Source organism: Xiphophorus couchianus, chromosome 12 (genome assembly GCF_001444195.1).
Source record: "Xiphophorus couchianus chromosome 12, X_couchianus-1.0, whole genome shotgun sequence".
Classification (NCBI taxonomy): Eukaryota; Metazoa; Chordata; class Actinopteri; order Cyprinodontiformes; family Poeciliidae; genus Xiphophorus; species Xiphophorus couchianus.
In genome coordinates this window covers 14,627,865-14,642,244 of record NC_040239.1, presented here as the reverse complement: position 1 = coordinate 14,642,244, position 14,380 = coordinate 14,627,865, and the positions used below count along the sequence as shown (strand labels likewise).

The 14,380-nt window shown below is 36.9% G+C and overlaps 1 protein-coding gene across 4 annotated transcripts in view; it reads right to left on the bottom strand.

The window, feature by feature from the left end:
• Positions 1-14,380, bottom strand: part of ntrk2a (neurotrophic tyrosine kinase, receptor, type 2a) — a 106,461-nt gene that overhangs the window by 29,960 nt on the left and 62,121 nt on the right. For all 4 annotated transcript variants that reach the window (XM_028032919.1, XM_028032921.1, XM_028032922.1 and 1 more), the window contains one exon: positions 6,968-7,156. In XM_028032919.1, coding sequence (XP_027888720.1) covers positions 6,968-7,156 — 189 coding nt within the window. The remainder of the gene's footprint in view (positions 1-6,967; positions 7,157-14,380) is intronic.

Below are 14,380 nucleotides of genomic sequence, written 5' to 3'. Positions count from 1 at the left end.
GAGAATCAGTTGCATTGATCCACACAGTAAACTGGTGATGTTAACCATAACAGTGTCATACAGATAGAAACAGAACAAAAGTGTTATTATATATTTAACACTCTAGAATATTTAACATCAGTTTCAGACTACACAGTATTCCTTTCTTGTGATATTTTCACCAGAAAGATCAGGCTGTTATCAAAACCGTTATTATGGATGTGATTTGACCCAGATACACAGCCGGCCTCGTCTTCTCGCCGACCTGTTTGATGTCAAAATGAACACATTTAAAAAATGGACTTTATGAAAGGAGGATATTGTTTAAGACTGATTGCATATGTCCAGCACCCTGCCTGCTCCATCGCTATTCTGCCATGTAACAATTTAACAATGCCTCAGGTGGTGAGTTCAAGGTATAAAAAATCGCTTTGATAAAAAGTTGATGTCATATTTTTAAGCCCATGACCTGATTATGATTTATAGAAGATAATATTTTCTGCTGTATATTATTCCTTCTGAAAGTGAAATGATATTACAAATAATAAATCTTGTTTGTGTTATTTGCGTTCCTTTAAAACATTTCACAAAGCGTCTTTGCTTAACCTAGTTTGCATCTGTGTTTTCAACAAAACAGAAAATCAAAAGAGGAGGGAGCTTTTTCTCCCCAACTGGATGAAATATCTGTTTCATTTGTGACCCAAATCAAATGCAACATTAAACTGAGCTTTCACTTATACTTTGGTCATAGTGAGAATTTCTACTGAAATGAAAAATATGTTATTAATTACAGAGGGTGCAAATGCAGTAGCAACTGCAGAAATCTGCTAAACAAATAAACTTGACCTGATTTGACTTGGTTTAACTCCCGCTATCTATGTTTGTTTTTATTTATTTTTTGGTGGCTGGGGGAAGGAAGGGATCTTCTGTAACTGTCTGTGTTGCAGCTAAGTTTAAACAGCTCTGACTGAAAACTATTATTTGCTAAATTAAAGATTTGTGAAGGCAAATTATGAGGAGTCCACTGCAATTCTCTATGTAGATATTGCTATCAGGAAAATATGACTGCCACACAGCAAGAAAGGCACCAAAGAACAGGAAGCTCATTCTGTATACATAAGCATAAATGCACGTCTTTTAAAATATTTACTTTACTTTTAAATGTTTCTATTAATGATCACCAAATGATCCATGTGTTTGCTGAAAACATCCACTGAAAAACAATCAGCTTTCTTCTATGTGACAAGTTAGAAAGAAAAGACAAAGACACAGATTTTTGTGGTTTCAAACATCAACAGAGAAATTTATTTCTTATCACTTAAGTGTACATAATGTGTACAAAGGTTGATGCAATTTTGTGCTTTCTCAGTTTTGGTTGTAAAATAGCCCAAAGTCGCTTCAGAACTGTAGGAAATTTTTTGGTAGCACTTTATTTGACGGGGTGTGCATAAGACTGACATAATACTGTCATAAACATGACTTAACATCTGTCATGAACATGAAGGAGTCCTCATCAATGTTTATGACTGTTGTCAGGAAGTGTCATTCTGTAAACAATGACACTTTAATGCAAAATTTACACTTTTAATGGACTTTTAATCAAATTTTTAGTGCAACTTTGCATTAACAGTGTCATTATTTACCGAATGACACTTCATGACAACAGCTGTAAACTTTCATGAAGACTCCTTCATGTTCATGACAGTTGTTATGTCAGTCTTATGCACACCCCTTCAATAAAGTGTTAACAAATTTTCCACTGATTGGAAAGAACCAACATCCCCATTATTGCCTAGAAAAGATAGGTTGTGAACTTAGTCCATTAGTAAAAAAGATATAAAACAAAGCTACATACAGTACAGACCAAAAGTTTGGACACACCTTTTAATTCAATGAGTTTCCTTTATTTTCATGACTATTGACATTGTAGATTCACACTGAAGGCATCAAAACTATGAATAACACATGTGGAAATATGCACTAAACAAAAAAGTGTAAAACAACTGAAAATACCCCTTATATTCTAGTTTCTTCAAAGTAGCAACCTTTTGCTGTGATTACTGCTTTGCACACACTCTGCATTTTCTTGATGAGCTTCAAGAGGTAGTCACCTGAAATGGTTTTCACTTCATAGGTGTGCCCTGTCAGGTTAATAAGTGGGATTTCTTGCCTTATAAATAGTCATGAAAATAAAGAAAACCCATTGAATTAGAAAGGTGTGTCCAAACTTTTGGTCTGTACTGTATGTTTGGCTACATAAATGTGGATTTTTAAAAAAACAATTTCTTCATCATCCATTGGATTCAAAGCTCCAATCAAGGAATCCACAGTACAATGTTCTCTGTTTTGTACCTAATGAGTTTTTCAGAAACACGATCAGAAGTGTGTTTCTGATCGTGTTTTCCCTATTGTGAAGGAAAAAGCAGATCATGGACGTTTTCAGCAGAATAATACACAACTGGATTCAGTTATGACATTTGGGTATCTACATAATACATCAGAATATCTAAATAATAATAGAATTAATATGTTATGCAATGGCTAAGCACAGATTTTCTAGGTGCAAAACAATATCAAAAGGAAATGGTGATTTCAAACAGGAAAGCGGCTAATTGGTCTGGTTCCAGTCTAAAACAATAACTTCCTGGAATCATGTTAGTATTTATGGTTTATCTTTGGTTTCATCAATAGCTACGGAAAGAAAACCAATTATCTTTTCTACATTCCTACATTCTGCAAGAATGTAGATGTTTCAGAGTGCAAAAAGGTCATGGGCGTGCACTGGTGTGATTTTTAAAATCTTTTTTCAGTCTTCGTCTCAGGAACTGCGGCAGCAGTCACAAATTAGTTACAATTCTCCATGCAACAGCAGAATACAATGAACCCATGTTCCCTAAAAGACAGCTACCCACTATTTAACCATCTAATTACCTCACCACACCATTTCTTACTGTGGCTGTAAGCATTTGTCCATGAAAGTGCCTTGCACCACTTCTCCTTAATTAACATCTTCAAATAGCAAATAAATTGATGTGTGCAGACCAATGCTTCCTCTGTCTCCTTTATTTTCTTTTGGCGTGAAGCCCTGTTGGCTCTCTCAGCATTTTTACAGTGGATTCTCTTTTTATTGCACAAGTCATGTGTCAGTGTAATTATTATTATCCATTCATAAAAGAAGGACGTAGAATTAAATGTAATTTCTGTACCTGGCAATTTAAGGTTTTTGCTTTACTGTTATGACAGCAATGACAGCTGCTTGTTAAACCTCTGCTCTGGAACGTATACGATGTGCAGTTTCACGTAAATGATATCTGGCATTAAAAATGAGTTATTTATTGTATTTACCTTCATTTAATGTTCCTCAATCTGTTCTTAAATTTACTCCTCTTTGCTCAGCAGTTCTCATCAGCATTGAAATTGTTTTAAAAGCAAAGGGAATGAATGTTTCCCAACTACTTTCTCCAACATCTTTAGCATGGACAGCTCTAAATGTCTTTATAAACTCCTAAGACATCCAACTTGATCAACATCTTCTAAGCACCTAAAACATTAATTGTAGCCTGTTCGCCGTCTGTCCTTTTCTTTACTCCTGATTGTCTCATCTGTCCAAAATACTTTTTATGGTGACATAAAACAACTTCAGCAGCTTGGAAATAGTGTGTCTCTTTGCTGGAACCAGGCAGTCCAACAGGTCAGATGAAACGATGTTTGACAGATGGTTAGTGAGAAGAAATCCAGCTATGCCAACTTTTCCCTGATATAATTTGCGCTGATCTTCTGTCTCTGGTTTTCCTCTGCATTTTTCTATAAGTGAGCCACCACATGCCCTCTTACTACGAGGCATAACTAATTGTGACCTACATTTTTTGACGTGTGAGTGCATGAGGAAGTGTGCTTGTAAATGGGTGTTTATGAACACTGTACTCTTCTGTTGACATATGAATAACATTTTCCAGAAGTACGGTAAACCATGGTTGAAACAAAATATGAACCTTGAGATTTGACTGGATAATAATGATGGAACAACTGTGTGATTTAATACATGAGTCAGAGAGAGGAACATTGCTCTCTCAATCCAGGGCCAACACTCAAGACCGTGTCTGAGCTTGTTTGTAAAGTCTGATTTGTACAACAACAAAAAACTTTAGATATTCTAGGTATTTCAAGATACACTTTTCATTCATATACTTTAGCCTTTTGCTTCTAATGTTTGTTCTGCCATGTGCATTTTTTACAAGCAGTGGTTTGTCATTTGTGACACAAAATCCCCCGATAGGGTTAGTGCTGCTTTGCACCTCATTACTTTTGCATAAGGGAATTTTATTCCCAAATTATACTTTATAGCTTTTCTAATTCACATTGAACTTTATTGACAACAAATAACAGAGCCTCTGTCTTAAGTTTACATAAAACCTAACGTAAATCACAGTAACGTGAAGAATATTGTACTTTGCATGAACCTGTTTTACACTAGCTACTACACAAAACATATTGCCTGCTGAGCTTATCTCCACATCACCCCACTTTCAAAAGCCTAAATAGCTTTTTAAAAACCCTGTTGTTTAAAATTACTGAATAGTGTTTATGCTGAAACCGTATATAAAGTTTGAAAGATAGAAAAATCATCTACTTCATCGTGAAGATGTCAATAAAATGAGCAGCTTCTTAGCATGGCTTGTGGAGCATAAGTAAGGAAACAATTATTTTTCAGAAAGCTAGTGTACATGGCCAAGAAGAGTCACCTATGTCTTGTTAAAACCAGTAATTCAGTTTTCCCAATTTTCTTTTGTATAATTTGTCTTTTATTGATTCATTGGCAGTTTTATAATCTGGGCTGAGCCAAGATTTTTACGCTTGTATAAGTTTCTAATTTAACTGCTAAGTCCAGCAAACTGACTGTACAACACTAACCATCAGTGTTGTACTCTCTTTCAAAAATATAGATTTTATAAAAGCAGTGGTTCCCAAAGTGTGGAGCGCAGTGCCATTGCAGGGGGGGGGGGGGGGGAGCGCAGGAAGCGGTATGGATGAAAAAAAAACAAACAAAAAGAAAACAGTTACACAAAAGTGTTTCACTGTAAAGATGGTTTGTAGTGTGTTTTGTTGCAACCTGAAGTGTGAAATAAACTTCAGTGGAGTTTGAAAACAAAATATGTGCATAGGTTTATGTCTGGTAGAACGATGTGTGTGCCCAGTTGATTTTTTTTCCTTTTTTGGGGAGGATTTTATTGTAATCCATAGGGAGGCCCAGAAAATAACCACTGTATAAAAGGAATATAAACACATCACTTTATTCTGAGCATATGTACCACTTAGTTAATTCAATAGTTTAAACCATGAAGGTTACTTAGAATTAGTTTTCTTTTACTAAATCTTTTAACATTTTATAGTAGAACTGATGTCCGTAAACACAAGACTAGGTAGCTTATTAGTGACTCAAATTGGTTACATGTAATTAAAAATGCTTTTTTATTCATTGTTACTAATGATGAATAATGATAATGTCTGCCATAGTATCTAAAAATTAAGGTTTAAAGACCTCTTGAATGTGAAAGCATCCTGTAAAATTGAATGTAAAATTAATTTCCTCCATGAAAAAATGACATATTGAAGTAATTTTGACAAGGTTAATAAACACTGGAACGTTCAAATGACAAAAATCTGACCATCCGTAAAGAACTAGATTTTGTTACTCACACCAAGCAGCAATCAAATAGACATTCAGCCTTTATTCACGCCATAGTGTCTCTAAACTGCACAGTAAATTAGCTATAAACTGAGTGTATGTAAAGATTAAACCGGTCAATCATTACCACAGCAAATTGTGCCTTCACGAACCTGCACGCTTTACAGTAACGGCTTCCTAATGCATCTATTATGGTTTCCAACAATCATGCCTCTTCTGATGTTACTATTGTTAATGAGGTGTTCTCTTCTGAAGAAAACTGCACAACATCTAACGTTTCCCGTGATTAAGCATGGATCCATCATCTCTGCACAGTAATTGTTGCTTCTCTGCTGCCAGGAACAGATCTCTGCAATCATTTAAGTAGCAACGCATACCCACTACTGAAGAGACAAGCTGGTTAAAGCCATGATTAAAGAGCAACCAAGAGCCACTTTGACAAACTGTCTCCATCAAAGCCAATTGTACCTGTCTCTAAAGGCTCCATTGCCAAATAACCACTCAGATACAGGCTGTATTTAAATCATATTGCTTGAATGTGACTCAAAGAGGGACACAGAGCAATGATTGTAATGACTGCGATATTTTTCAAAAATACAAAGAAAAGGACCTACACAGACACCACAGTATGCTATTGATTAGCATTGATACAGAGAGCTATCATTCTTGTCTTTGAGATGTAAATCCTAGCAAGCTGTTCAGTTATATAGCGGGACCAAAGAGGTCAACCTGGAGTCTCTCATTAGTATACCTTCTAACATACCTATCCTCCAAAAAAAGCACACGCACACCCCCACACACAGACAATGCAAATCTATTATTTATTGCTACACAAGGCCAAACCCTGAAGAGGCTTTTATTACTCGCCAATAATCATAATGTCATATTGATGGAGCAGGTCAATATTCCTGCGTGTTCTCTGTTTGTTTGTCTGTTGCTTTGTTCCTTCTGTTCTCCTTGAGTTTTTCTTTCTTTCTTCATTTTATTGTATTTTAATCTCCTTTTCTTTTCTCCTTCTCTTTCTTTATTCCATTGCTATTTATGATGTAAACATTTTGTTCTACTGATTTGAAAAGATTTCCTTGTGGTAACTTCTTCAGCTCTTCTAAGCTGCATTAATAGATTCTGAGCTGGTGGTGCATGTTTGTCCACCAGACAAAGTTTCTGTAAATTTTGCAAATACCAACTCAAAGGTCAGTGTCTGGCAGAACCAAAGTGTTTACATGGCCGCCAATGTATCCCATATCTATACTTACTAATTGGTTCCAACTTCAGTAGTTGTGCATGTGCAGGTTTACTTACAAGTGTCAGTCTTCAGCAGGCTGTTGGTGCTCCTAAAATACTGAGGGTTTTCTATCACAGGGATCTTGGTCATGCCAATGATGACAGCATCAGGACCCATTTCTGAGGAAGAAGGAGTGTTGCTGCCATTGGAGACATGATGAAGAGGAGAAGCTGAGTCGTCATCATTGCTGATCACTGAAGACGGTCCTGAGGAAGCAAAAATAAATCACACTGTCAGACTGAAGAATGAAACCACCTCATAGTATTAGAGCTGCGTTGGGTTGGGGGGGTTGGAGGTTTTGCTACTCACACAGATTGAGGTCCACAACTAAAGATTGATACTAAAAATTAAGCATTTCCTGAAAGATCCATCCATCCATCCATCCATCCATCATTGGAGCAGCAGGTAGCGTTGTGCAAATATCTATTCTTTTTTAACCACTATCACATTGTTGCAAAAAACAAACAAAAAAAAACCAAACAAATATTTCTAATAGATTTACAGAACATATTTTACATTCAGGAGGTTTGATGTATGCTATGTAAACTTCTAAAATCTCCAACCTGCTTCCTGACTGTTCAAATCAGTCGTAAATGTTCCTCTGATTTTGAATGCAGTTATGGCTCATGTCAATCCTGTTTTTTCAGGTTCTGTTCATAATTTGAGTTGGAAATATTGGTATCCTCCCTAACAATTCATTGTACAACTTGATAAAAAATATGTCGTTTTACATCTTGGATGAAACAATGTGGCCACTCCTCTTTGCACAACCTCACAAGATTCTTCAGATTGCCCGGCTCTCTCTTCTTCACAGCTCACCTGTGACAACCAAGTTACAACCCATTTTCCCTTTGCTGGTCGAGTAAACCTTTTTTTTAACTCTTGACATTTCAAAGTGATCTTCATCTTATTCACTCTAAAATGGTTCTCTGGACAATTAGAAGAGAAACATGCCAATGACGTTACAAACCTTTATGTGTACTCCAAAGTGGCCATGAAGTGCTTGCCCACATATTCAGCATTTGTTTTAGTGTTTGTTGAAAAAAGCTCAAACTTAGCCTCATGTGACCCAAGCACACAGTCCCATTTAAAGTCTCAGTAGAGGTTTGCAATATGATATTGTTTACCTTTGTATTTCTCACATAACTCCTAACAAACAGTTTGCATAAATGTGCTTTAATTGTTGTTATGGAGGCAGAATAATCTCGAAGAGGTTCTCTATGTGTGCTTGAAAAAAATCTTCTTCACCATCCAGCTTCCTGTGTGTGACGGCAAAATAAATAATGTCCTTGTTCAGCCTAGTGGCCAGTGCCTAAAACAAGAAGTTCTTAGAAAGTATGGTCAACTTAAAAAAGTGAAACACAATGTAAGACAATGCTGAGGTACGTGTACACTTGCCCACTTATTAAATGCACAAATGTGCTCATATGAAAATGTAGTTTTTTCTTTTTTTTGTTCAAAATACTACTTCACCTTAAGGTTTTTTATACACCTTCTTTAGCAGTGTTTATAATAAATGGTTAATATGAAGCAAAGCTGAGCAAACACTTAAGTATTTCATTATCAGCTGTTACATTTAAACCTACAAAAACGTAGACTCTGAAACATTGATGTTAAAGTCAAAGAAAGGCAGCAGACAGTTTTTTTAAAAAAAGGAAATTATCCCATTGCAAATATGGGCAAAAAAGACCTTTCACTGTAAATGAAAATGAATGCATCTACTTATGCAAATTGTTTTGAAAAAATGCAAAAGGAAAACATTAGGTGACGAAGAAAATATGAAAGGTGGGATGGCACCAAAGCCCAAACCTTTTAGAGGAAAAGGGTGTCAGGGAACGGTGTGAGGTGGAGTGGTGAAGCAGACGCTTTAGACCCAGGTAGGATGAATAATGAATTTAATAAAGAATGTCCAGAATAACACAGTCCAAAATAACGGGCAGCACGGCCGAGCGGAAACCAGGGCTCGACACCGGTAGCAACCGTAAAAAGGAATGGACACGGAACAACACGAACGCACATTAGACGAGGACCCGACCAAGAACAGACACACAGGTGACACTAAATACACTGGGGGTAATCAGGGAACGAGAAACACCTGGGAACTAATCAAGGGGAGAACAGGATAACACGGAGACACAGAGACACCGAAAACTCGAAATTAAACACAGAAAACACAGATCATGACAAAGGGTTTGTTTTGGCAGCACAACGGAGGCTGATATTAGCTTTTAATTAAGGAAATGAATACAGTATCTGAAGTTTGACAGCAACTATAAACCCTTGTGACACCACTGCTAATTTTCTGAAAATATAAGAGCCGGAAAAAGCAAACTCAAACCCTTTATTGCAAACAGACTGCATCATTAAAGTGTAGTTACAATTTGCAGATGCATCTATTCTCAATTTTGGGCTTGTTTCCACCACCTTTAACTCCTGGAAAGTCACTTAAAAATGTGCTATCTGATTGTGCAGTTTTGTTCACTGAAACAATACAAGTTACACTAATGTGTTTGTGCATCAGTTTTACACATGCAATAAAATGTGGCTCTACAGTGAAAATCCCCCAATGCCCTCCAGTAAAACAATGAAGCGGCTGCTCATATGGTAAGAGGAGAAATGTATCTGTAAGAGTTCAGAACGCTAATTTGTGATTTTCATTGTGTTAATTATCCACAGTTTAAATAGAACTGTAACACCTCCTATAACTTTCAATCCTTTGTTTATTTATTTTAAAAACCATATAGAGATTCCACAGGCACCTTTTAGTGGCATCACTAATGATTGATGTAAAACGAGAATTAGTGATCTTTAACTTTCTTGTGTAAAGCTGTGTAAATACATTATCTAAACACTGCTTTTCAGTGTCTGTCTCTACAGTAAACCAATAAAAATGAGTGAGTGAGTCTGCGTCATGCTTCCAGCTCTGTACTGTTGTCCAAGTCTTGTGAGCAGAGAGTGGGGAGACGGTCCAAATGGTCTTAAAAATTTTGCAACTTACTGTATAATGAAAAATACACACAAACATAATGGAAGTGAGCTCAGTGCCGTAGACGTCTACTAGATAGAAAACCTCAACCAGAAGAACAGAAAAAGTGTCCAATGACTTCAGATCTATTTCCCAGAACATGAAGCACAGTAGATGTTTTCCCTCTCATGTGTAGTTGGCTCCGCTGTATCATAATAATACTTCACATTGTTCATTTCCTCTGTCCCTGGCCTCATATCAGCCTCTAGTGCTGTTGACAGGGCTGGATTGAGAGAGTGGAGCTGAGAGATTGTTTGTGTGTGGATCTATAGCACCCTGTGTGTGTGTGCGTGCATGGGGGCGTGTGTGTGTGTGTGTGTGTGTGTGTGTGTGTTGGTGAATCATGAGGGGAGAGACGAGGCCTTGAGAGAGAGAGAGAGAGAGAGACAAAGAATGAGAGCAAGAGCACAATAGTTTGTTTTTCTGTGTAGGGAGGTTTCAAGCATGTGTGTGCTGTTAAAGTGTGTGTTGGCTGTGAAGTCTGGCACCATCACTTGAGTCCAACACCAAAATTTGTAATTTAATCTCCTATTTGCTTGTGTTATTTAAAAGTACTGTTTAAACAGATAATTATGGGGCATCATGTCTTTGACAAAAAAAGAAAAATGGTTGGAAAACATTTCCTGCACATCCAAAGCATCCATGTCTTTTTATACATGGAAGAAAACTAAAGTAATAAAATCAACAATATTAAAATGCACAGCGATTTTATTGCAGCATGACTTAGCAATGTTAAACCATTTTCATGTCCAATGCACTATCTCACATTGACATAAATTAGCATACTAGACAAAAATGGTTCTGAGGAAGCGATTGTCATGAGGTGTTGATCAACCAATCAAAGACAAACTTGGGTTAAAGTTTGAGCCACTTCTGGTTAGGTAGCCAGTAAAAAACACTTTTCAAAGTAAGAACTCTTAAACTAGCTCATTACGGTCAGAATTTGTTTTGAAAAGGTCAAAAACAAAAAGGAAGCCTGGAGAAGAGCAGTTTTTGTAGGTGAAAGGTCAAATCTGAGGCGTTTGAAATGTTAGGTTGTCTAATAGCCTCAGAGATGTAGCATAAACAAAATCGGTAGATGACCCAGAGAGTCTATGTTATCACAAATATGTTTTAGGAGATTATCCATCTTAACCAGAAACAAAAATGCTTTTTCATTTTTCTGGAGAAAGATACCTGTCTGTAAAAGCTTTGAACAACTTTAATATGATTTGTGGAAATTCTCAAAAGCTAAACAGATTTTATATTTTTATAGGAAGAAGCCAGAATGTTTAATTTACAACCGATATGATGAAGAGTAGTTTCAATAGAATATTAGTTTCCCAAGCGCCATTAAAACAACAAAATGTGAAAAATTCAATTTGTCACAGTTCCTCCAAATTTTCTCACTGGGGAACTTTAATAACTCTAATCCATCTCAACATAAGGAAGAAAACAACATGATGGAGACAGGAGTGCAGGTTATTGTCTGTCAGCTTGTGCGTGTGTTTGTGCTGGGAGGGGCTGCAGATCATTACCACAGAGAGGTCCCAGGGTCAGATCGTTATAAATACCGTTAAGCTCAGAGCTGACAGGAGTCTGTGTGCATCTGGAGACAGAGAGAGGTGGCCCAGCCTCCTCTGGGAGTTACGGTGTAAAAGGGGGATGAAAAGATGTGAAGAAGAGAGGCAGGGAGGGATGGTAAGCAGACACAAAGGCATAAGAGGGGTCAGGTCATGACCCTACACCGTTAATAGACATGGAACTGGTGTTTAAACTGGTGGAGAATGGAGGCCTGCACAGCTGTCAATAAACTATGATGTCTAGTGTTCAAAATGCAGGTCACTGCTCAGATGTGGGTGGCAGGGAAATGAGCTCTGAAGCTGCCAGAGGCTTTATGTCATTGTTTTCAGATCAGCAAGTGTAGTAAAAACAGGTAAAAGCTCTGCTTTATAGAATGACTGAAGTATAGTCAAAGGGATGCTTGAGAGATTGTGGTTTTAAAAAGTGATCCTTCAACCTCTACCAATAATAACACTTGAAAACAGTGGTGAAACATCATTATGAGCCTTTGCCCTTCTAAAAGGGACCACAAAAAGTCCCATTCAAAGATTAATCTGGTGGTAGACAGGGCAGATCCATGAGCAAACAGATGGGGCCTCAGTAACACTTGGTTGGTTTAAACCTGAGTTTGACTGCAGATAGCCTTCTGTGAAAGAAGACAAAGGATATATAGATGCTGAAGATTGAATCTCTATAAATGCTTTCACCTGCTGGTCAGATATCAATTTGCACATCAATGTCACACAGATGTTGGTCAGTTTAAAGATATTTTTTCATCCTCACAATGAAGAAAGGGGGTGTCACACAACATTTTTATATACATTTTCATTTCAACAAGGGAATAGCGTGATGTGGGATGCCAACTTGTGAAAGCAGCTTTACAGATTTATGTAAAATTTGTGTTTCTAAAAATCCCCACATAGCTGGGCATATTGTGGAAACTCATATTGTGAGCCACACAGACTCAGCGCATAATGTCTGCGTAGTTCAGTATTCATACTCGAGCGTACCAATTGCCTAAAATTCTCTCATGACAAACTCCTTCATTTCCTACAATCCTAATGGGTGCTAGCAAGTTTGATGAGGTAATTGGGTGCAAAGCCCTGTTTTGTTCTCCATCAGGGAATCCTCAACACACCTGTCAGCACGTGACACTAAGTGGAAGTCACGCTGCGCTGTCTTGAGACTGGGTGTGCTGAATCTTAACTTTATCAGCTCGGTGTTACATGTACAACAATTCGATGCAAATATTGTTTTCCACCAAGCAGTTTACTGTGCAACACTTAGTACGTGCACAGTACATGGTCATAAAAAATTATATTTGCAGATGTTCGCTTCGAGTCTGCCTCAAGAACGCAGGGACATCAGTGGAGTGAATTTCTACCACACCTGATCTGTCTTTACCTGTTTGCACTCAGTCAGGTAGTGCTACAATTTATTTATATGGTATCTTTAAGTGAAAAGGTGCCTTTATGTTATGTACAGCAGGGACACAAAGGGGTACAAACAGGGATTTTGGAGACAGTAGATTGATTTTCTTGACACTGAATATCTTGTTAGAGATTTTTTTTGTCATTGTTTTGATTTAACTAAATATTAAATTCAGGGTCTCTAAGGAATCTCAATCATAGCTTATAAGACATATATTCATATTTTTATGTTTGGTGTTTAGAGTCTCAAATATGATTGACTGAAAGAGAGGAAAAAGAAACATCCCTTATACACATTATAGTCTGAATTACTGCCAAAAAGAAACTGTCCTCAAAACACAGACATTTCTATTGCAGTTTCTGTCATGTTTTATGTTACTTTTTTCTTTAAAAACCAACAATGACTAGAGTTGTGTTTAACTGATTGAATCAATTAAACATGAGATGGTGGTTGGAGCTCTTAGGCTATATACAGCGCACTCTCTCCTATGGTAATATTATGCTTCCAGAGTTGTTGAATCTAATTTGTCTTCTCATTTACATTTTCATAGTAGTACAAAGCTGTTCAAACAATCTCAAGAGTTTTACGCCTCGTGGAAGAGTGGGGTAGAGTGGAACTCAGGAGTTCACTTTGCCCATCAAAACCAGTATCAATATAAACACAAACTGAAAGCAAAGGAAAATCATGTTTGGTTGATTCATTTTTCTTTGTTGTCACAGTTTTCTTTGCAATGGATTTCAAGCTGCTGGAAACTGGGTTTAATTAACCTTAAACATTTGCAGGAAAATATTTTTCTGTTAGTGGAGCTGTAGAGTTGAGTGTGTGACTTATCAAATCCTTTCTGCAATGCCAAACAGCTTCTTCTGCAATTTGGTCTGTTCGGTATTTGTTCCTTAGATTGACTGAAGTTTGGAGTCAACAAATATAACAGTTTGTTCATTTAAGAGAAAACAATAGTTGTGGGTGGGAGAACCATTTAAAAGCACAACAATCTGGCACCTCCTGTTAATATTGGTCACCAGCTTGAACTCACATTTTTGTGGGATGGCATCTCATTCTTGATCCAGCAACCAGAGAGGCTTTTTAAAAAAATAATTAAATGCTATTTATAGAAAAATTAACAGTCTTCCAGTAGCATGAAGTTTGTTATCAAGAAACTTTTGAAACAAACATAAATTTCCTTTCTAATAGTAGCTTATAAATAGAACAGTAATGATTTATTGATAGTATAAGGTTATGTTTTGACTTGGTTTGATGCAGCTACCTTGATGGCTTCAGAAAACAAAACTTAAAAAGGTTAAAAAGGGGTTAGTCGGGTTTATCTACCGTGTTTTAATTGTTCGTGTGATTTTCTCCTAGACCAGTTTCATGTCTGGTTAAACATCTGTTTCTGTCAAATAAACAACAGGTGCTCTTCAATCCAATCATTTGC